Below are 25173 nucleotides of genomic sequence, written 5' to 3'. Positions count from 1 at the left end.
TCTGCAACCTTACTTCTCCGGGCCGTCATCTTCATCAATCTAAGCTCCAAGAGTCTCAACACTCATCAAAAGGCAAATTTCGGGGTGAATTTATTCCTCCCCAACAATTATGGAGAAGCTGCAGTCGATGGTTCCTAAAACCCTTGGGCGCCGTATTGCAGAAAGCACGCCCCACGACCTTCCTTCCACTTGTTCTTCCCTCCTCGACTTCTTTCTCCAACAACCCACGTTTCACCAAGTCCGTAATCCAATTTCTGCACTCGTACTCGTACTCGTATATCCTTCTCTTTTCTTCAACGAATTTCATTTTCCTATCAATGGATTGATTTGCTATTTGCTATTTGGTAGATGGTTAGGGACTTGACAGACCCAGAAACGGCTCTCTGTCGGAAGAACAAAGAGGCTGCTCTGGAATCCAAGCGCAAGGGCAACGAGTGCTTTTCTAAAGGAGACTACTCCAAGGCATTGAATCTTTACTCCCAGGTCAGGCCCGCTTTTGATTTCCTCTACCCTTTTACTCATTCTGCTGAATTTGTGTTATTTCTTTGCCTATTTATGTGCATGGAGCCAGTGAGATAAGTTGTATAGTTAGAGAGTAGAGCATTGCAGTTAGGTTTTGCTAATTTAGTTCCTGAAAAGAATTTATTTATTTTTTTCCACTGCAAATAGTTCCTGCCGAAGTTTATCTTATTAGCTGGGAGAAATTAAAATTTACAAAAAAAAAAGAAGTGAAAAAAGCATGGTGAGAATTTTCAGTGCGTCACAGTTGATCTAAGTCCGAGACTGCTTAAATGTGGCCGTTTGAACTGTTTCTCAACCAGTTCGAATGATTGGCCTGCTTTGCAATTTTCACTGTGGCAGTTCAAGTCTATGGATTACTCCAACTTTCGTTCCTTTGACTTCAAAATATAAGAATTACATCTCAGTGTCTTTGTTCAAGCTAACTATATAAAATCTAGTAGAGTTGTTTTCATTTGTTTGTGGCCTTTCAAGGGAGAAGAAATATCAGGATCAAGGGATAGAGATACTGACGCAGCGTGTAGCGCGAGTGTGAAGAAAACACACCAAAATAAACACTTGAAAGAGCAAACTTCAATGGCCGAAGCTTGGCTTTCAAGAAGACGCAAAAACAAGACTGTTTTGCTAAGAAAACCCAAATAGGTTGCTGAAATTTGATTAAGAAAAACTTGATTACAAACTCTAGATTCTAGGCATATTTATAGTATTTGGCTAATCTAAATCCATCTAATATTTGGAAAACAAAATCCAATTAGAATTCTCAATAGAAATAAATCCTAAATAAAAGTTAACTAGAATCATAATAAAAATAAAACTCTAATCAAACATGAAGTAGAATCCTAAATCAAGTAGAATTCTAAAACTTAAGAAGTATTAAAATAACATTATGGCACTACTATTTTGGTGATATTATTCCGGTTTAGTTGGGTCGGCCTTGGGCCGAGTCTTGATTGGTGACCGCATCATTCATCTTCACTTGAGAAAAATTCGACCTCGAATTTTGATCATGTTTGGACAAATCCACATTCGATAAGTACGAAGAGATATTAGCCACTTTGAATGTTTAGAAATACCCATATGATTAGGCAAATCCACAACATAAGCATTGTCATTGGTCTTCTTTGGAATCTTGTAAGGACCATACTTCTTTGGTTTGAACTTGTTATGCTTTCCTGCTGGAATTCGTTCATTCTTCAAAAAGATCATAACTTCATCTCCAATCTCAAATACCTTGTGTTTCCTATGCTTGTCAGCTGCCGCCTTATATTTCTTATTTGTGCAACTTTTGCTTGACATCTTCCTGAACCGCTTGAACTTTTCTGCTAAGGGAACATGAGCAAAGACATTCCTCCCCTTCTTAGCCATATTAGCATTGGCATGGGTCCAATCATCGCCATGTTTGTTGCCTTCTGCCTCCATTGCATTATTACTGTTAGATTGAGGACGTTGAACCTTCCATCTTGAGCGCTTCTCTAATCTGGTAGATCTTATTGCCTTCGATTCAACCATGCCAGAGCTTGAATAAACTGTAGAAGGATTTGCTACCATGACCTCCATCTCCTTTACAGTCGCAAGTCGATCAGAAGAAACACCACCATCCTTGGGTTGCGAAGCAATGCTTGAGCCATCGGGACTGGAAAATACCCCAGTATGAGTCAATAACCTTGGAGTTTCTGTCATGTTAGCAGCATAAATCAGACCTGAGTTTGCAAACGTTGAGGTTGCTGGCACAACATAATCTTCGAAATCAAGCTCCACTTTATAAGCTTTGGTTTGATTCTTTTCCACTATGGGTAACAAAGTATAACGCACACCTTCTTTCTCAAGCTGATATGTGTTCTTCCTACCCGAGTGCGTAGCATCCACATCAAATTGCCAAGGCCTCCCAAATAAAATATGGCAAGCATCCATATCAACAATATCACAATAGACTTCGTCGGAGTACTTACCAATAGAGAAAGGCACCCTGCAACGTTCATCCACATGTATGCCACAAACTTCTTTGATCCATCCAATCATGTAAGGGCTTGGATGTTTTTCAGGAGTTAACTGCATCTTTGCCACCACGTCTCTTCCTATGATGTTCTCCTGACTTCCACTATCAATAATCAACTCAAAGATTTTTCCTTTCACCGTACACCTCGTGCGAAAAAGCTTATGCCGTTGAGTAGTATCTTCATTCTTTTGAGATAGCATTAACTTCCTTACTACACAGGTATATTGCCCATGTCCATAATCTTCTTCGTCATCCTCCCCATCAGGCCCGCAATATACTTCCTCTTCAGCAACATCTTCCTCTTCCTTTTCTACAATGTTAACTGTTTTCCTCCTTGGACAATCACTAGATCGATGCCCAACCTCATTGCACTTGAAACATTTTAAAAGAATAGGCTTTGCATAAGGATTAGGGGATTTTGGAAGATTAGAAGTAGTACCTCGAATGTTTCCCCCCGTTGTAGCCTTATTAGGGTTGATTGTATGGGGTGGATTGGAGGGTTGCGCTCCTTGAATCGACTTGCCTTTATCAAAAGCTGGTTGTTTATTTTCATTCCCACTATACCGACGATAGTTGTCATTACGAGATCTCTCACTCAACATTAACTCAGCCTTTAAAGCTAAGTTCTTTGCTTCTTGCACACTCAGAACCATCTGAACCCCAATTTTATCACGAATAGCAGGCTTCAATCCATTCAAGTAACAAGCTGCTTGTTGATTGTCACTTTCTGACAATTGGTTTCTCTCCGCCAATCGTAAAAACTCAGAGGTATATTCATTCACACTCTTCATTCCCTGTGCACATATTTGATAAGCTTCAAACATATATTGTTCATAGTCAGGGGGCAAAAACCTACCTCTTAACAGTTGCTTCATTCGTCTCCATGTCTGAACTGGCTGTTGGGCTTTCCTCGATCTCGTTTCTCTTAATCGCTCCCACCAAACAGATGCACCGCCCTTCAATCTGTAAGCCACTAACTTTACTTGTCGTTCATCTGGGATCTCCATGTATTCGAAAAAACGGTCAACCTCAGTGATCCAATCCAGGAACCCCTCAATATCAAGATCTCCACTAAAGGTGGGAATATCAACTTTTAGTTTATACTTATCATTGCCCCAGTGGTTGTGCTGATGCGCATTCCTCCTAACCCCTCTACCACCAGGGTTAGCTATTGCTCGACCAAAATCATTCTCTTCATCGCTATCTTCAATCACTGGTCTTCTAGGATTAACAAGGACATGATTAATGGGTGGTCTTCCCGCTCCGGCTTGATTCACCCCATTATTCAGGTTCCTGTCATCATCAACTCGTAGTAAGGTGCCCAATTGGTTGCTATGTTGCTCCAATCGTTGCTGGATAGTACGAGTTACTTCCCACTGTTTTTCGATTGCTCTCCAAACTGCGGACAACCCCTGATCACCGTCACGAGGCTGGTTGCTACCGTTACCTTCAAGATTGGCCATCTGATTGGTTGATTAACCGCTCTGATACCACCTGACGCAGCGTGTAGCGCGAGTGTGAAGAAAACACACCAAAATAAACACTTGAAAGAGCAAACTTCAATGGCCGAAGCTTGGCTTTCAAGAAAACGCAAAAACAAGACTGTTTTGCTAAGAAAACCCAAATAGGTTGCTGAAATTTGATTAAGAAAAACTTGATTACAAACTCTAGATTCTAGGCATATTTATAGTATTTGGCTAATCCAAATCCATCTAATATTTGGAAAACAAAATTCAATTAGAATTCTAATAGAAATAAATCCTAAACAAAAGTTAACTAGAATCCTAATAAAAATAAAACTCTAATCAAACGTGAAGTAGAATCCTAAATCAAGTAGAATTCTAAAACTTAAGAAGTATTAAAATAACATTATGGCACTACTATTTTGGTGATATTATTCCGGTTTAGTTGGGTCGGCCTTGGGCAGAGTTTTGATTGGTGACCGCATTAGATACAATTTACTATCATCTTGCTTGTGGTCTTCCAAGGGATCAGCAGCTTATTGAAAACATTAAAAATTGGAGATTGAACGGAAATTTAAAGCCTCAATTTGCTAATACATTTTGAGCAATCTGCCCCCTTTGGTGTTGTAGGATGCTGTTCCTTATCTTCTTTTAGTTGACTGGTGGATTTACTTTGTTCGACCTCATTTTTTTTTTTCCGTTTCTTCTTATTTTTTTAGTTACTGTTGTTTGGCAAAGCCCTGATATTTATTTAGTTTCTAATATAGAATGTTGGTAATGAAAACAGTTCTGAAGTTTGTTCTTTTATCTATCCAAAAGCAAAAAAGAGAGAAAATATATATTTTTTCTTTTACATTTTCTTTAACATTTGAGGGAATTTTAGCTTTGTGCTCATTGTTTTTTTCTTTTGCATATTCTGAACAGGCATTGCGTGTTGCTCCAACAAATGTTGATGACACAGTTAAGAATCTGGTGGCCATGTTATACATGAATCGCGCATCTGTATTGCATGTGGGTTTGATTCTCCTATTAGCTTGTGTTATTTCCGAATTGCACTTGTGTATGTTTCTTCTATTAGTGTGTCTTTACCAATTAATTCCAAAGATATATTTGCTATTTTTTAATTCATTTTCTTGTATATAGTGCATGCTAGGGCATTGGTTGTTTGAGACTAGTGTATACTGACTTGCTTTTGAATCAACTGACTGGAATATAGTCATTTTTCATGATCAAGCCATATCAACTCTCTATCTTGTCACGGAACCATGCCAAGTTTTGCTGCGGATTTATTTTTTCCTGCTATGTCTTTAATTGCTTGCTATATTTCTTTGTTATTCCATAAAATTCTCTTTTATTTCAGCTACTAGTTAGTTAGAGAGAATATCCAGTTGTAAAGGTATTTGGGATATGACAAAATAGTTGGTTATGGGAGCTGCAATCTGTTGTGGCAGCCCCCTAGGATAGCTATATAAGCCCAAACGGCTCCTGAGAATGGTTATCGAGAATCAATCAACAAATTTCAGATTTTCTCCCTACATTCTCTCTCTATCTCCCAAACTATTCTCTCCCTCAATCTTCTTTCTAAACCTTTCTCTTCTACTACCATTCCCTAACCAATTCTAACACACCTCGGGCAGAAGTTGACAGCAGTCTCAGCGACTGTGACATTTGGTATCAAAGCAACGACCCTGGCAACAGAGGACCACGCGGAGCAATGGCCGAAAGCACTCGCATGAAGAATATGGAGTCACAACTCCAGCAAGTCACCTCAACCGTGGGAGAGTTCTAACATTGCGTGGATCGTTTGGAGTTGGGTTCTGAGAAGAACTACAAGGCTATTGGAGGACTCGAGCGTAGGCTTGAAAACGGCTTGAATCAAATGAGGGAGGATATCAACCAAATGAGAGAGGAGATGGGGAATCAGCTTCAACGATTCATGCTGATGTTTACCCAACAAAACCAGGTGAGAATAGCTCCTGATTTCCCTCCTCGAGCTAGAACAGAACCTATCTTGCATAATGAGAGGGTGAACAGAGGCAATGGACTTCGGAGGTTGAGGTTGAGCAGGACAATGAGATTGGAACTGAAACAAGGAGAGGAAGGGAGGACATAATTGCTCCACCCCAACCAGGATTTCCAATGTCGAGAATGGAAATTCCGGTATTTGAAGGAACTAATCCTAGGTGGTGGATTAGGAAGTGTGAACGGATGTTCGAATGGTATAATATACCAGTAGAAAGAAGGGTGGCCCTGGCCGCAGCTTATTTTGACGATGCAATGGATGCATGGTTCCAAGGATGGACCCGAACGAGGGGGATTTACACATGGCGGGAGTTTTTAGAGAAGCTTTGTGAAAGGTTCGGGGAGAGGACCATGTCGGACACTATAGACGAATTCAATAAGTTGAGGCAAGCAGGGAATGTTGGGTCTTACTTGAAGCGTTTTGAGGAGTTGAGGTCGTTGATGAGTGACAATGACCCCCACCTGTCGGAAGTTTATTTTGTTTCTAGCTTCCTTAGTAGCCTCAATGAGGACTTGCGACCGATGGTGAAAATGATAAGGCCTCAGACGGTGGAACAAGCAGCTGAGAGTGCCAAGCTGCAGGAGTTGGTGGTTGAGGCCCTTATGAAAAAGCAGAGGCAGCAACAGAAGATGACCACCGGTGGAAATTGGCAACAAGGGGGGAGCAGTAAAGGAACTTATAGAGATCCGGCTAAAGGAGGAAGAAATATTGGTGGTCCATATCAGGGGGGACGGGTGGAGGAGACTAAGAAGCTTCCTGGCGCATGTTACAGGTGCGGGGATAGGTACTATCCGGGGCACCAATGCAAACGCCAACTATTAATGCTGGAAGGAGACAGGGATGGTGAACTGGATGCGGAAGAAGTAGAAGAGTTCAGGGAAACTAGAGGGGAGAACGATGGAGAAATATCCCTCCATGCCCTCAAGGGGATTACCAACAACAAGATAATTAAGGTGGAAGGGAAGGTGAAGGACGACAGCCTGTCAATTCTGATTGACAGTGGGAGCACCCATAGTTTCCTTGACAATAGCACCACAAGAAAGCTTAAGTGCCAACTCACTGGGACACCACCCTTGAGTGTGGTCGTTGCTAATGGAAACTGAGTGTTGAGCAATTCGGCCTGCCTGGGTTTCATATGGGAAATGCAGGAAGAAGAGTTTGAGGCAGACCTTAGATTACTGCAATTAGGAGGTTGTGATGTGGTGTTAGGAGTGGATTGGATGAAGGTGGTGAGCCCCATAAGCTTTGATTTCAACCGAATGGAAGTCTCATTTGAAAAAGAAGGGAAGAGGATGATGCTTACCAGTGGGCAAGAGGTTGCGACCTGCAAGATGATCACGGGTAAGAGGCTGCAGAGAGTCCTCAAGAGCAAATGGAATCAGTTCACACAACTGTTCTCCATTGTGGCAGTGGAAGAGCTTTCTGATGAAGGGGGGCAAGGGGAGCTGCGACTCACTGTCTGCCACCAGCGTAGGAGTGACGACCAGGTATGCACATTATCCTTTATTGATGAATTGTTGGCAGACTTTAAGGACCTCTTTGTGGAACCTAAGACCCTTCCTCCTAACTGAACTTTGGACCATGCCATTAACCTAAAACCGAATGTGGAGCCCATCAATGTCAGATCCTACCGTTATGCCCCCATCCAAGAAACTGAAATCGAAAGAATGGTAAAAGAGATGTTGAGCCAAACCTTCATTAGACCAAGCCAAAGCCCATTTGCTTCCCCTATCCTATTGGTAAAGAAAAAAGATGGCACTTGGCGTTTTTGTGTAGATTATCGCCAACTTAACTCCCTAACCATCAAAGACAAGTTTCCCATTCCCCTTGTTGAAGACCTTATGGATGAATTACACCAGGCCAAGTTCTTTTCCAAGTTAGATTTGCGCTCGAGCTATCATCAAATAAGGATGAAGCCCGAGGATATCCACAAAACGGTCTTCCGCACACACCATGGTCATTTTGAATTCTTGGTGATGCCCTTTGGGCTCACTAATGCCCCAACCACTTTCCAATCTCTGATGAACCAGATATTTGAGCCCTATTTAAGGAAGTTCATCCTTGTATTCTTTGATGACATCCTTGTTTATAGCCCCACATTGGACCAACACCTAATCCACCTAAGAACCACTCTTGGGGTCCTTAGAAGAAACCAGCTATTTATCAAAAAATCTAAATGCGCATTTGGCCAAAACCAAGTGGAATACTTGGGACACTTAATTTCAGAAGAAGGAATCAGCACCGATCCCAGCAAGGTGGAGGCCATGCTCAACTGGCCAAAACCCACTACAATAAGGGCTCTTAGAGGATTTTTGGGGCTGACTGGCTATTACCACAAATTTGTTAAGGGGTATGAAATCTTGAGCAAACCACTTACTAAAAGGCACAAAGTATTTAGGGCTGAGTTTAGAGACTGGGCCTTGAGAAATGGATTTAAGGTGAGGGTACCTCAGCCGTAGATAGACATTATCTCCTACTCCAAATTCTCTGTCAGTCCTCCTCCTATTAGCCTGCTGATTCATCCGGTTTTGGGCTGATGCCAACTCTTGTTTGAGTTGTTGTATCACCCCACTCATTTGCTAGAAATATTCTTCAACTGCAGCAGCTGAGGTACAATCTTCGATGGCTGGTAGAATTGGAGGCTTAAACCCAAATACAACTTCAAAGGGTGACATCTTTATTGATGTGTGGTGGCTGGAATTGTACCACCACTGAGCTAGAGCTAGCCACCTATGCCAATCCTTGGGCTGCAGCAAACACACGCAACGGAGGTAGGTTTCGAGACTTTGGTTCACCCTTTCGGTCTGCCCATCTGACTGAGGTGTTAGTGTAGGTGCTCTAGACCCAATCAGATTGGGCATGTTGTACACTGACAATTGTAATCATGTTTATTATTTGAATAATGAGTTGTTCAAATTTACAAGAAGTCATTCTATTAGTTTCTTGTTATTATTGTAATAACCAAATGAAACTAGATAGAAGTTCATATGATGTATACTGTGAATAATCTATAAAGATGTGAGATGATGCATCACAGTTTCTAGACATCATTAAATGTCCCAAGTCGTAGCAATGTCAAGAATGGACATTGACAATTGCGGTAAGACTTGTATGTGCTATGTTTTTGCTATGTGATAGCAACAGGGGTCTCACATCCATAGGCATGAGGATGCCTAGACAAGTACATAGGTGACCAATGTTGGAGAACGTATCACTGGACATGACTCGCCATGAGAATCCATTTTGGTTATATATTGATGGAATTCTCATACAAGATGGGTGTAACTAATCCTTGGATCTGAGGTTGTCACGGTCATCTCATAAGAAGATCGATATGCTTTGACATCGTTTCGATGGGCCTAGATAAAGGCTGCACGTGGGCGATCGTTGGGCATATCGTAAGGCTTATGGAGATGGGTGCATAACCAATAGAGGATGATGTATCTAAGGCGCCTTCGGTGGATATTCACTTTAAATCCATGGCCATGGTGAAAGAGATCAATAAGGAGTTATTGATTTACTTTCTAATTAAGTGAAGATATCCGTAAGACCGAAGAAAACTCATGTGATCGTTATCAAGCAACACATCACCATACTTGAGATCACATAAGATACATTGACGAGAGGATCGAATTACACGGTAACCATGCTCGTGAAAGGTTATTTGCGGATTATGAATCCTTCTGAATAATTGGGTAGGCATGATGCCTTGCTAGAGGCCAATCTTGTCTTATGTGTTTGTACCGACACATTGCCAACATATTCGGAAGCCTAATGAGTCATACGCAATAGGCACGGTCCTTGGCTTAAACCAAGAGAGTGGACGTATGGTTAAGTGGGACACTTCGGCAAGAAGTTGTGTCGTCGTAGGTTTTCACGGAAAAAGAACAAATAGACGTAATGACATCGATATGGCGAGGGGTCGTCATAATGGAAAGAGTTTCCTAAAATGACAATTGATTAAATTAAGAAGGAGTTTCTAATTTAATAATTTTCTATTTGTTGGAGTGACAAATAGGAAATAAAATATATTTGGGCTTAAATTAATATTTGGACTAAATTAGATTTGGGTCAAATATTAAATTAAATATTATATTTGGACTAAATTGGATTTGGTCCAAATATTAAAATAAATATTATATTTGGACCAAATTAGATTTGGGCCAAATATTAAATAAAATATATTTGAGCTTGAATTAGATTTGGGCCATAATATTTTATTTAACCTATAAAAGGATTGGGCCATTTAATTATATTTCTAGTTGGACTAGAATAAGCCCACTTAAGATTCTAATTAAATTAGAATTAATGGGCTAGCCCAATCTATTAAGGTTTTAGAAACCCTAGGATATTTCCTTATAAATATCCTTTTATGGATTGCCCAAAAAAAAAAGGTGTTTTTGGTGTCGTTTTTCAAGAGTTGAAAAATGTATTGCCGCTTACTTTTCTTCGTTTCTTTTGGTATCAATACAAAATGAGGGCGTTCTTTTTCCATCCATATACAAGCCGCACAAAGGAGAAAGAGCTAGCACTCCTATTCCGCTCTCCTTGCCAACGGACGCGTGCCACGTATCACGAGTTAGAGGCCAGACGCTTGGACGGCTCGAATCCGCGAACGACTCGATAATCTAAATGTTAGATTTATTTATTTGTTTGTGAATGATTTGATTTTGACGTTGATCCAATCGCCAGGATCGAGATAAGGTTCAAAAATTTTGAACTACGCTGCTTACGCCGTAGCGATCTTGTTTTACTTTCATGAGGGTGGTATGCAGTCGATAGATTGAGTTCTGTGCCCATATTTTTCATCAACTCCCTCCAAAAGTGGCTGGTAAAGATCTTATCCCGGTCGGATATGATGGTCTTAGGGACCCCATGCATGGCAACTACCCGGTCAGTGAACGCCCGGGCCACCTCCTGAGCCGTGTAAGGGTGTGCTTTGTGGGAGCCGTGTAAGGGTGTGCTAGTCCCACAAAGTGCGCAAACTTAGTGAACCTATCGACAATCACCATTATACAGTCCTTGCCCTCCGAACGTGGCAATCCCTCGATGAAATCCATGGACACACTTGTCCATGACTGTTTTGGAATGGGCAATGGTTGAAGAAGACCGGGGTATGCCACGTTCTCATGTTTGCACCTCTTACATGTGTCACACCCCAAGACAAACCTTTAGACCGTTTCCCTTAATCCGGGCCAGTAGAATAGCTGCCGCACCCTCAAGTAGGTGTTTTGGATGCCCGAATGTCCCCCTATAGGAGACTCATGAAGTGACTGCATTTTATTCCAGCTACTAGTTAGTTAGAGAGAATATCCAGCTATAAAGGTGTTTGGGATAGGACAAAATAGTTGGTTATGGGAGCTGCAATCTGCTGTGGCAGCCCCCTAGGATAGCTATATAAGCCCAAACGGCTCATGAGAATGGTTATTGAGAATCAATCAACAAATTCCAGATTTACTCCCTGCATTCTCTCTCTATCTCCCAAACTATTCTCTCCCTCAATCGTCTTCTTCTCTCTAAACCTTTCTCTTCTACTACCATTCCCTAACCAATTCTAACACACCTCGGGCGGAAGTTGACAGCAGTCTCAGCGACTGTGACATATCTCTTATCTTATTGGTGAATTCCCTTTCTGTTAGTAATATGTTTATCAATATTTGGATTTAAGTATTCACTTGTTTAGTTGATAGGAAGTATTATTTGAGTCTTGATGTCAAAATTCCTGTAGGTTATGAATGACAACCCTGTAGTAGTATAGTGTTCCATATGATGCTTGTGGTCCTCACTTCAATTTTACTTTTGATGAAGGCCTTTGATGGGGAGCATCCCCTAAGATTATATGCTAGAGGACAGGATGGGGGAAGTTCTCTGATAAGTTGCTTTGGTAAATTTTCTGACCTAGGGATGCTTGTAATTTTGTTATCTTAGGTCCATGATCAGTATTGGGGTGTTTATTTAGGAGAATTCTTAGGTTCTTTTCTCATTTGGAACATAATTAGTTCTCATACCTGGTAGAAATTCTTGAATCCTCAGTCTATTAAGAGGAGTCACAAACTTCTGCATAAGCGAGATTCTATAGTTTCTGCAAATGTTGCTTTCTTTTAATTGGCAAAATTAATGTATTTTAGGTGGTATTCCTAGAAGGCCTTGATGCGATTATGAGGATTATCTTCCATTCTTCTTTTACCCCCTGATTATCTTGATATATATATATATATCTTATTATTATTATTATTATTATTATTTCAAGTAGCTCTGTGCATTCTAGAAGCAAGAACTAGTCACCTTTTGCCACAATTTGAGCCTTCAATTGAAAACTTAAAATCATGATCTTTTTCCCAACACAATCATATCTCTTTTACACTATTCCCTTTATCAGAAAATCCAGCTGTCTTATCCTTTCTAGGATTGGTTATGGCTCTATTAACTGAAACATCTCTTTAATCTTCCTTTAGAAAATGGATCTGCTGGTGGAGTGTGTACGAGATTGCAATCGGGCTCTTGTAATTTCTCCAAATTATTCTAAGGTAAAAATGATTGCATTACTCAGCTACAATTTTGTTTATTACATTATGATGTTATGCACCAGGCATGGAACTTCGTCTTTTTGTTGTTTTGCTGACAATGAGAACCTGCAGCCATCAAATTTGAAATAATGAGAAAATAAGAGGAAATGAATCAATAAGAGAAAACATGTTTTTCTTTTCTTATCCATCGAATCTGAAATAATGAGAAAAGGATCAAACAAAAGAAAAAGGAAATGGATCAAATTGGAGAAAATGCAACCTTTTCCCATTTTGTTTCTTTTATGTCTGTGACACTGTTCTGCACACTATAAGGAAAATATAGCATCTGAGACACAATATTACTGAAGACAAGTGCCCTTTTTATACTGTTTTTTTCTTGAATTGATGTTCCTTCTAGTCATCAGTTTGCTGTTGATATTCTACAACTTCACATTATCTTCACTGCAGGCATGGTATAGAAGGGGTAAGGCTAATGCTTCCTTGAAAAATTATGAAGATGCTGTGCGTGACCTGGAAGTTGCTGTTAAGATGGAACCCTCTTTGAGTGGAAAGAGGCAGATAGAGAATGAACTAAAGTTAATTTCAGATCAATACAAGAAGACAAGCACTTCACTAGATAAATCTAATGAGAGCAACCTGGGTTATTCTCAGTAAGCTTTTTATATTTGTTACTATCTGGACCTCCGCACTTATTTTCTCCGTAAAACATCTTTAGTCCTTGGTTGTATCTGTTCCTTCAACATAATATTACATATCTATTGTCAACTGATATTCCAAAAAATTGGTTATGCTGTTCAGTTTCTTACTCCTTGTAAGTGCTGGGGTGTAATATAATGTAGAAAAGCTAAAATAAAATGACAATAATTAATGACTAAAATTTTAGAGTAATGGTCATAACATCATGGATCCATTAAATAAACAAAAGATGCCATCATTATGTTAACATTGTCCGAAAACAGTACAAGCTACAGAATTTGTCTTTAAACATGATGTAATTGTGGTGGCAGGAATGAGAGGAGAAAAAAAAAATCTTAGCTATGTTTAGTTAATCAAGTGTTTGACTGCGACATGTGGCATTATAACATTGCTAGCTTAATTTCTCTCACAATAAACAACTGAAATTAGCTGATTCAGATGATGTAACTTGAGATTTTGATCCGGTCCTGTATAGCAAACCAAGATAGACAATAATATGTGCCATGTTGACTTGCCGAGTCATAATTGGTACTGACAAGCATTTTTTCAGACTTGGATTAAGCACAAAAATGACTTAATAAATTAACACTTTTTTATTTTTAGTCAAAATTGTTGAGACACTGGATGATTTAGTTTGAACTTACAAAAATGAAGAGAATGATTTACGTCAGTGTATCAATGATATGAACAAATATATAGCTTTTTTTCTTCTGAAAAAAGAAAAAAACAATTATGCAGTTGGTATGTCATGAAGATAATGTAATAAATATGTTGTTGATATTTAATGTAAGCTTTAGGTTGTTTGATGGCTTGTATTTGACATTTAATTGTAGCTGGTTGCTGTTTCATTGTTTGTCTCCTGTTTCTTTTTCTTTGCTTCTTATATTGTAGGTTTTCTATGACAGATGAATCTCACAGAGTAAAACTTCACTGTGTCTCTACACCAATGAGAGGAAGGGACATGACTTCTCAGGCTGACATTCCTCCAGCTTCTTTAATTCATGTCGAAGAACCATATGCAGTGGTATGAGGAATACTGTTTCATATTAGCAACATTAGTTACTCCACCTATACTGGATACTGATTGTTTATATATATATTTTTTAATCTTAAGCAATCTATCTTGTCAAGTGCTTTTGAAACAATAGTTTTTTTCCTTTTTATTGGGCTGGAAAATTTTGTTTGACATTAAGTATTGTCTACACAACAACAGTATCCACAAGCCTTAATCCCACTAGTTGGAAATTATCTACACCTTGTTCCTATTTATTTCATTCAGGAAAAGTTGTTTGCACCAAATTGTCTTGAGAAAATTATTAATTAACAATAATTGTTTCGCAATGCTATTATTAAATATTAAACTTATAGACACTTGCCTTCTCCTTTGCATGATCCCTTTGTTTTCTGCTCAAACCAAATTGAGTTTGGAGACAAGGATGCCATTTTCTATTAGTATTTGCATCATCCCTCTTGTTTGCTGCTTAAACCAAACTGAATTTGTAGCCAGGGCATGCCATTTCTCCTGATGGAATTCACATATTTTGATGCATCAAAATTAATATTGGGTAGGCTTCACATATTTTGCGCCCTTAGGCAGTTAGGCCCACATAATGTTGTCCTAAATCCTGTTGCTGGAGATCAGATGAGTGCACAAATTTCTAGAAGGGAAAAAATGGCTCAATCCTGAAGGCCTAAGAAATGTTTGTCAATATTTGAGCGATCAGGCCTTTATGTCTCTTTGTAGCATAATCTTGTTTTGTTGTTAAGAGATGGACAAGAATTGGGACAAAGAAAGCACTGATCTTGTTGGAGAAAAAATATAGTTGCAATTGGACACATCAGATTGAGAAACAAATTTTGTAAAGACAAGAAATAATGGGCTTATAATAATGTTGAATATCCACAACAATGAGAGTAAACCTGCTAGTTTGTGTATGTGAAGAGAGGAGGATCTGGGGTTAGCAGATTATATGCCTTTTCAAGATGGTGCAGCTTAAGTGTCAATCTTTTTGTCTACGAGAATGAATATGTTTTTTGGCATTTAATTGCAGGCTTGAGTGTAATCTTGTCCCACATTCATTTTTATATGACTACCTATATTTTGTTGTCATGGATAGCGATGATTGACAAGCTAGAATCCATGTAGCCAAACCACCTAGTGGGATTAAGGTTTGATGGTGGTTGTAATTGTTTTTATATCTATATTTTGCTGATTGGATTTTGCAAGACCTTATTTGTACCATCCGTCCTTTTATATCCCCAATTTAAAAATAATATGAAAATTTTCTTATTTCAAATTAATTTCAATTTGAATTTTCGAATATGAGACCGGGTTACACAGTGGACCATTAATGGGAAATCCTGTGGTTTCCTTTGTTGGCCGCCCAGTTGTGTGGCTTGCGTGAGACAAGTGCTACCTGCCACCATATTGGATTTTAATTATTAAATTATTCTCATCTTCATATAAAAATCTTGAAAATTTCCCCAGGACTAGAAGATCCATAGATCAACCCCATGTAAAACAGTAAAAGTACAAACCCCAACGGGCTGGGCTTCATTTAAGCCGTTGAAAAATTTCATGAAGTCAATTATTCACTACTGTGTTGTTGTTGTGACATATTTCTGTATTTTTAATATTTCAATGACCAAATCTTTGTCTTTTGGGACGATTCATTCACCATTGGAAAGCTTATTCAGTGAGCTACAATATATCCAAATTTCATTTTGTTCCAAGAAGGTTTGACCCTCCCGAGTTGGACTCAAAGTTTTTCTGAGTAACTGCACCATGCAGTCGTTACTCAAATGAGCATATCTTTTCCTGCAAATTCTAAAAGTAGTGAGACCAATTCATTAGAAACTAGATGGACTATTTAGATAGGGTTTACGAGAAAAATCATAACTTATTGTAGAAAAATTGTTTTCCCATGCTTCTTGCACCAAAAGTTTCACAAGATGTTCTAGTTTCTGATAAAAATATAATTTAAGACATAATCAATTGATAACAATCTTGTCCAAACCCAAAATAATAGCATCAAAACGTTGTCACATAGCAACTACAACAAGCAATATGTCTCTACCACATAAATATAAATGGAAATCTTCTAATGGGTCTCTGGGATTGCAATCTCCCACAAGTATCTGAAAATGATGGAGATGCAACTATGAGTGTTGAAAGCTTAGTAAATCCAAGCACACAAATCATGAAATGCAACCCCTAACTGCATCCTCCACATTTTCAGGTCTCTATGACCAAGGACGTTTGAACTTCCAAAGACGGTAGCCCCTAGCCTTGGTATTCTCGTCTTGAAGCCTTATATATCGATCTTTTATGGACATTGGCCCCCTAACCTCCGGTGTTCTTGTCTCGAGATCCCTCCTCGATCTTTATTGACGGCGGTCCCTAACCTTGGACATTCCTCATCTCAAGATCTCACACACATGGCCCCAACACGCCCCCATGATGTTTATGCAAAATAAAGAGGCAACAATGCACCCAACAAACAAAAGCAACAATATGCCATGCCAATGAATTCTCCATGCATTATGAAACAGGGGTAGAGAACTTACTAGGATGAGTTTAGGAGCTAGAAAACCGCAAACCAGTGAGCTTCCCACCTTTAAAACAACATTAGGAACCCAACAATAGGCTTAGACTATTCTCTTAGCTAATCGTGATAGCAAAGAAACCATAATGGAGTTAGTCTCATTACCTTGATGAGGAATGATCCAACTCCAAAAGAAGAACCCTCCAACTTATCCTCTCCAAACTCACTCTCCCTTGACTTGTACTTGACAAAATGAGAGAATGGGAGGATCACGTCCTATTTATATTGCACCTTTGGTTTTGTCCTTTTCCTCTTAAACTTTTTTTTTTTTTTTTATTAACACATATATCTATATCTATATCTATATCTATATATATATGTATCCCAACCCTTGTCTTCTTCCTCTCTTTTCCCGTATACCAATATTTGCATGCATTTTTAATTATTATTTTGACCAATAGTTTCACTATCTCTCAATCCCTAATTTAACTTCACTCTTAACCAATTCAAAGTAAATTAAATTATTGCAATCTAAAACAAATTGCCACTCAGCCCTTAAAAGCACTTATCGGGTCACTTATACCCATCATAAACCCGGTTTTAGAAATCCTCTACTTTCGAACCACCTTTCTTGTTTATTATTTATTTATTCATTTAACTTCTCTAATTCCAGATAAAATTACAAGTTGTTACATTATTTCTTCTGGAGTTGTTCTGATTTTGCTCAGTGATTTTTCCAGATCATACTGAAGCCCTATCGGGAAACTCATTGTCATTTCTGCTTGAATGAACTGCCAGCTGATACAGTTCCATGTTTATCATGTTCAATTCCGTTGTATTGCTCTCAGCAATGCCAAGAACAAGCAGGAGGAAAAATAATGAGGATTAACACCAAAAGTTTTGACATTAGCAAAACTTTCTCAGATGAGATAGAAAAATACATTGCAGATATTACTTTACCTGAGATTTCTGCTTCACACAACCAGCATTTTGCTGAACATAGACATGAATGTCATGGTGTACATTGGCCTGCGGTATTGCCTTCTGAGATAGTTCTAGCTGGTCGAATTTTAATGAAGTCTGTAGAGCAGGAAAGACACTGTAGCTTCGGTTCTAACCCCATTGGAACTTTGGTACTTTATCTGACTACTTTCCCCATCAATATCTAGTTCCAATTTGTACAAAAGGTTCTAACCTGGCTGTCTATGGTTGTCATCTTCTTCTAGGATCTCTCTCACAATTATGAACAGTTGCCTCCAGAAAGGAAATTGGAGTTGCATATTTATTCCATCATTTTATTATACTGTCTTCAGGACTCTCTTGGTTCTAAATTTCCAGAGTATGGGATTACCATTTCAAAGGTAATGGACGCTTCCCCCTTCTCCTTTTCTATTCACTTATCTTATGAAATAACATTATTTATGAAATGGATGCTCTTTTTGTAATCATTTCTTTTGTCATCCTGTTGTTGTCCTTAACTTTCAGTGTGTTAATCTAAATTGTATTCTCCAGTAGAACTGTAGAACATGAAATCTTTTGGATCAAGTTAATAATGAAGATTCTGAATGACTCAGCTTCACTGCTGCATGCACCAGTCATTTTATTCTATCTACAGTTTCATTTGCTTCTCCCATATGCAGTTTGTTATACTACTGTCTCAAATCAAGGTAAATTCAATGGCCATTGTTCGGATGAAACTTCTAGATGTATATGGCCCAACAGCTCAGTCTGGAAAATGTTCTCAAGCTGGGGATGCTTTAATGAGCAATTTGGAACAGGTTTGTGCCGGTGCTACTTTAGTTTTTTATATTCTTCCAATGATTGCATTTTGCAATGATACCATGTTGAGGAATTTCCTCTTACTAATGCTTTATTTATGCTGAATGCACAATAAGCAGTCACCAGTTTATATCACACAATTGCTATATTAAGAAAACTATGAAGTGGTGAAGGAAAGGGGAAACAAAATATTTTCCATGTAAGTTTAATGAATATGGGAGCCTGTTTGGTTGCACTTCCATTTTCAGTGTTCAGTTTTGTTTGGCACTGAAAATTTTTGCTTGAAGAACTAAGAATCATGATGCACCCAGACATTGTCTGGGTTCACTGGTGAATCAAGATGCAGTTTGTGGTGAAGTGAGGAGGATGAAGAGGGGAAAAAAAGAAAAAAACATATTTTTTTTATATAAAGACATTTATGCTTTTCTGGCGTTTTGAATTATTATTATTATTATTATTATTTTTCAAATTAGATGATCAAAAGGCTTTCTCCCAATTTTTACTTTTTCCTGATTGGTGCTAATCTGCAGGTTAGAGTAGGACAAGCTATTTATTCATCTGGCAGTATGTTTAATCATTCTTGCCAGCCAAACATCCATGCATATTTCCTTTCTCGTGCTCTCTATATACGATCAACAGAATTTGTCACTGCTGGTTGCCCACTGGAGCTTTCATATGGTCCCCAGGTATCTTACCCTCTATAACTGACATTTGGCTCAGCTGCTTATTTGCAGGGCTTTGAAGGAGACTTGTCTTAGCTAGAGTTAAATGATGAATAAGGACATGCATAGCCGGATCCAAAAATTGATGCATTTCCAGTTGGACATCAGAGACTTGTCTTAGCTAGAGCTAAATGTTATTAAGGATATGCATAGTCTGATTTGAAATTGAGGCATTAGCAGTTGGGTATATGCTTCCTGGGCTGGTTCTAAGTCCAGAACCCACAATTTCTATTTTTGCTTGGTTGGAACCCCCATTTAGATTTTGGTGCATTTAGTGCACTGACAGCTTGATATTTGCATATGACGGATAATGGAAGTTTTTGTTTCACAGGTTGGACAATGGAACTGCAAAAGCCGCCAAGATTTTCTGGAAGATATATATTCATTTAAATGTCAGTGCAGAGGTTGTTCAGAAGTAAATTTATCTGACCTTGTGTTAGATGCTTTTCATTGTGTCAAACCAAATTGTTTTGGTGTAGTCTTAGATGGCCGCATGGCACGGTATGAACAACAGAAAATTAACTGTTTTCTTGGTGACCCTCCAATTTGCAGTTTAGAGCTTCATGTACAGGTATTTTCTATGGAACCCAGCTCTGCTAGGTGAATGTCTTTTGTAAAAGTAGAATGATATTTTGGAAATTAGGTAGTTAAATATGATGTTGAAGTTGCATTAAAAATTCAATTAGAGCCAAAGAAGGGAATTAAACTCAGTTGTCACCAAGATAAATCTAATAAAAAGGCTAAGATCCAAAGTCTGCACAAATTTTGGTCAACTTTTTTCTTATTTTGCAACAATTGTCTATGCATGGAAAGCCAATATACAATTGCTTTATCCACACTGCCTTACTTTTGGTGCTAATAGATGGCACTTTGTAAAATGCCACTTCTAGAATGTGAGCTATATCTCATCCTGTTTTATAACTCTGGAAGTTTCTGACCTTTGGAAGGTTGACAAGGGAAGAAATTTTGACATTGATAAAGTGGCTGGCCATGTGTTTGATCAACACAGAAGTAGCTGTCAAATTAAACCAGGATATTGTTTGAACTGTGGTTCTTATTGTGACTTGGGAGCCTCACGTGCAGCAGTTGATGAATCTCAGCTTTCTATCAAAAGGTACAGCTAAATTGTCATGTTGAAGTCATTTTTCTTTTCTTCCTTAAGGAATATATATAATGAAGGTGCACAAATTTTTAATGATCTCATACCCTCCAATGCATAAAGCAGTAACACACAAAGTGGTATACCTGCCCATGGCCCACAAAGAATGAACTGTATGGTCTATTTTGTATGGAAAAAATGGTATCCTTGAATGTAATGTACAGCCTCAAGGATAAGACTTCTAGAATATTTCTGGGCCTTGACCTCTGTCATTGGACAGAAATTTATATTTTCACTTTTGTTTTAATTCCAATATGTTTTCTCACTTCCTGATCTAGATAAGGTGATGTCTTTTATAAATTCGAAGATTAGCCAAAGGCCCAAAGCTTCTCTCAATCATTACCCAACAAACGACTGTATACAATTTTACCAATCTCCTCCAACCAAGCAATGATATTTTCCATTTCTAATATGTGATAGGGATAAAGGACGGACACATATTGTTAGGGCTGGCAATAAGCCGAGCTGAGCCGAGCTAGGCCCAGCTCGAGCTCAGCTCGATTGATTTTAGCTTTAGCTCATAGCTCGGCTCAAGCTCGATATGAGCTGATTTTTTTAGCTCGAGTTCAGCTCGATGATGACTATGAGCTAGCTTGGCTCGGCTTGGCTCAAAATTGACTATTACCTTATTTTTATGTATATATATATTTAAATAATATATGCGATATATATAATATATATATTTAAATAATATATTTATAAAATTATTAAGTATATATTTATATTATTGAGTATTAAATAATAAATATTTTTTATTTAATAAATTTATAAAATTAATATATATATATATAAGTATATCGAGCTGGCTCATGAGCCAAATGAGTCGAGCTAATGGTAGCTCAAGCTCGGCTCATTTACTAAATGAGCTAAATATTTGAGCTCAAACTTGGCTCATTTGTATCATGAGTTAGCTTATTGAGCCAATTTTTGAGTCGAGTCTTGAGCCAGCTCACGAGTAGCTCGGCTCATTGCTAGCCCTACATATTGTAGAAGAAAAAGGAGATTTAGGAATTATAATCCTAAATATCCCTCTGATAGAGGTAATATGCTGGCTTGAATGGCTTAATCAAGCTCATGCGGCTTTAAGACACTAGAATAGAATTCATGGACTATATCAATCTCCTTGATTCCTGATAGACCCTGTCTTTCATGGAGCAACTACTGAAGTTAATATTGAGGATTATGTCATGATCCAACTTAGGCCAAAGTGGTTTTCACTAGGATTTGTTTCAAGTTGCAAACTTGTAGTGCTGTTGGGTTTAGATCTGCAATTAAATATTTAGTATCAAGGATCTTGTTATATAAATGCTATTCTATTTCTCACATGATTATTTTATTGACCCATCTACCGACCTTGACCTAGAACCCAACGTCCCATTGCAATTGCCTTTTAACCTTCCATGCAAAGGTAAAACTGTTGCTATTTCAGATGAGCACAGATTGTTTTCACTGGTGATGTAGAGGTTCATTGTTTCCTTATTTGATGGATGGATCTCGTAAATTTCTATTGCACATGTATTACTAATTTACTAGAGACAAATTTCAACAACTTATATTAGATCTATTGGAGTTATACAGGAGCTAGTAGGAATATCACAAAATAACATTTGAGTTTTTCAACACCTAGGGGAGAATTTGATGCAGTTATGATCAGGGTTTTTTTTTTTTGATTTCTTGTGATCAAGGGGTTTTTTCTGTTTCGAATCCTTGTACTTTAAGTTTTAATTTATCCTGTTTATGAGATTAGGGTTTTGAATTTTATATTTTAAATTTTAATTTTTTTTGTGATAGGATTAGTTTAAAAGAGTCTTAGTTGTCCTAGGATTTACAAATAGGTACTGTTGATGTAAGTGATTGATATTGGAAGATCATTGACTACCGGATTCTCTCCCTATCTCGTCTCTAACCCCCCCCCCCCCCCCCCCCTCTCCTATCGACTTCCTCCTCCTCCTCCTTTTCCTTTCCACCAATCTCTTCTTTCTTGTCTCTTTCCCCTTTCTTCTTCTTTGGGCTCATCTGCACCTTCTTCTGCCCCCCCCCCCCCCCCCCCCCGGCGCCCCCCCCCATGTCAGCACTGATAGCTTTAGTTCTTCTGGAAATTGAAGAATTCTGGGGAGGATAGGGTGCACAATTGGGAGGGGGAGGGAGAGAGAGAGATAACAGAAAAGCGAGAGAATAATCAGAATATTTTCATTCCATGCCTTGCTGGCTGATGCTCAGTACATATATATATTCGGCCACGAATCTCCTGGAATGTACTCCTGGAGATGCACTGCTGCTAACTGACTAGGTACACCCCTATTTAACATACAAAAATTATAATGACACCTCTGCCCTTAGGAATGTGACACGTGTATATATTTGCCTCGTACATTGAATCTCATATTTGGTTATTTATTCAACAGATTGCAGGATGCAATAGTTGCTAATGAAGTCCAAACGAGTACTCTCTCAGATGCTTTGAAATCGCTTGATATGCTCAGATTGACACTCCATGCATACAACAAAAAAATTGCAGAGGTGAGCTCTGGAGTTCTACAAGGAGCATATTGATCTGTATGTGTTGTACATTGATTTAATGAAAGATGTTTCTGGTCTTTTGTGTTTGGACACAAGCAAGTTTGTCAACACCTACCTTGAATTCATTCCCTGTGCAAAACTTTGGTTGATGATCATAGTTTTTGCAATACCTGTATCTCATAGATGTAATATTTGTAGGTGGAGGACAGCCTTGCACGGGCATTTTGTTTGGTTGGAGAACCACGACTAGCAATGGACCATTGTAAGGCATCCATTGAGGTAAATCATCCATTTGTCTTGTCATCTGGTGAAAATAGTGTTTTTGGCTACACAAACTCATGTGCTGCCCCTATAACCATTTCAAATCTTCATTTGTCAACAAGTCTTGGAAGGGATCTATTATACATATGTACACATATTCTGTTCAATGCAAACAGGTAATGTGCATTATGCAATAATGCCATGGATTTTTGTCCCACACTTGGCACCAACTTGTATGTGTTAAAATAATGAAGCAGTGGAGTTCAGTCACCAAGAAGTTGGATAAACAATGTGGGCACCAGCAATAGGAAAGAACGGGGTGAAGGAAAGCAATTTGGCTAGAAAAGTAGCATGACAACTTTTTGATGATCTAGATTGGGAGGGAAACCTCTAACTTACGATGATAGGATAAAGTCTTGCTGGGGTATGGTCTTCTCAAGGATCTATAAGCCATGTAGATTTGGGCCTTTATCCAGGTAAATTAGAGTCCATGGACTAGCAAATATAATCCTTACTCCTAAGGGTATGTTGCTGGTGGGGCAAGTAATGCTGAAGTCTCTCTCGTAGTCAAATGAGCCCAAAGGCAGCCAAAATCTACTCAGGTTGTAGTGCTACAAGATCTCTTTCCTAGGTCACTAATTCACAAGACTCCAGTGTTCTTGGGGTTATTTCTAAGAAAATTGAACAAAGTGTTATTATGGTCAAATTTATCCCACGTCAAAGTTGCCCTCTTATTAGTTGGTAACTGAACAATCTAGCCCCTTTCTCTCCTGTAGCTTGCTGTATTTGTGATTGTTTCAAATCCAGTCAGCAATTCGTCCCTGTGGTGGCAATACCCTCTTGGCTTACATAGAAAGTGCAGGATGGGTCTTGTGATGTGTTTGGTGATATAACGATCGATGGGAGTCTATTAAAAGGTGAAGTTGGGAGATTGTTTTCTTAGCACGTGCTAATAAATTGAATCTATTTAATCCTTCCAAAAATATAAATTATTTCAATCAGTCGTCTGATTTTCTAATTTGCCTGCAGTGACTTGCCTTGTTTGAACTGTTTCCATAGGTTCTGGGTTTTAGACGCAATAAACTTTTTTGAAGGGATCTTTCCCAGGAGGAAACTAATTATCAGTATGGTTACCTTTATGCTTCACTTAGACCAAGTAAAGACACTTGATTGCGAATTCATTTGGTTATCGAGTTCACAGATCCTTGAAAAGCTCTACGGTCCTGACCACGTTGCTCTTGGGAATGAATTGGTGAAACTTGTGTCGATTCAGCAATTACTGGGTGATGAGAGTGCTGCGGACAGTATACACCGGATGGAGACAATATTTTGCAGGTACTATGGATCTCATGCGAACAGGATATTCCCATATCTGCAACTGCAAGCCCATTATTGAAGGGCTCACTCTAATTCTTGCATTCAAGTGAGCAACATTAACCAAATCAAGCCACGGTATCGCAAACTCCATAGTCCCGTGTGTCTTGAGCAGCAGTAGTAGAATACGCGGGCTCTCTGCTATGCCAGGTTCTGGGTTAGCATTGTGAGCCACGTGATGTGAGACGAAGTAACGTGCTGCAGAAGCCAGCAGCTGTATCTGGTTTTAGAGGATTGGTATGTTTTTAAGATTGGTTTTGCCTGTCTGCTGTTGGTTTTTCTAAGCAAATTATCTTGGGCTTTCTTGGCACATGGCCTATTATTGTATCTTAAAGGTAGTGAAAAGGCATCAATTTCTCACTAGTTTCTTTAATAAGAATATCAGGATCCCCTTGCATGGTTATACTTCCATGAATCTGCACCATTTCATGCATTTTGGTATGGTATTGTCCTTTGGCTGGATTTTCAATGTCTTTTTCTGGGTTAAAGACACGGGTAGGCATGGGAGCCGTACAATTTGGTCCTGAGGCTCTCTCAAGATTTTCAATTCCCCACTAAGAACAAGATCACAAATCATTAAGATTCAAAA

General features: G+C 38.7%; 1 protein-coding gene across 3 annotated transcripts; it reads left to right on the top strand.

Moving 5' to 3' along the window:
- Positions 1 to 24987, top strand: LOC127793547 (uncharacterized). 3 transcript variants are annotated; one of them, XM_052324299.1, is made up of 15 exons: positions 1 to 238; positions 349 to 483; positions 4903 to 4989; positions 12457 to 12528; positions 12976 to 13178; positions 14116 to 14248; positions 17510 to 17902; positions 17996 to 18130; positions 18410 to 18547; positions 19079 to 19234; positions 19602 to 19841; positions 20218 to 20384; positions 22835 to 22949; positions 23148 to 23228; positions 24412 to 24987. In XM_052324299.1, the coding sequence occupies exons 1-15, from the start codon at positions 110 to 112 to the stop codon at positions 24604 to 24606; spliced, it is 2379 nt and encodes a 792-aa protein (XP_052180259.1). In that variant the 5' UTR covers positions 1 to 109; the 3' UTR covers positions 24607 to 24987. The 3 variants fall into 3 exon arrangements, with proteins under 3 accessions (XP_052180259.1, XP_052180261.1, XP_052180260.1); XM_052324301.1 differs by having other exon boundaries at positions 24270 to 24551; XM_052324300.1 differs by lacking the exon at positions 12457 to 12528.
- Positions 24988 to 25173: the final 186 nt, after the last annotated feature.

Source organism: Diospyros lotus, chromosome 1, assembly GCF_014633365.1.
Source record: "Diospyros lotus cultivar Yz01 chromosome 1, ASM1463336v1, whole genome shotgun sequence".
Taxonomy (NCBI): domain Eukaryota; kingdom Viridiplantae; phylum Streptophyta; class Magnoliopsida; order Ericales; family Ebenaceae; genus Diospyros; species Diospyros lotus.
Note: the sequence above shows the minus strand (reverse complement) of the source record. Positions and strands in the feature narration are given on the sequence as shown.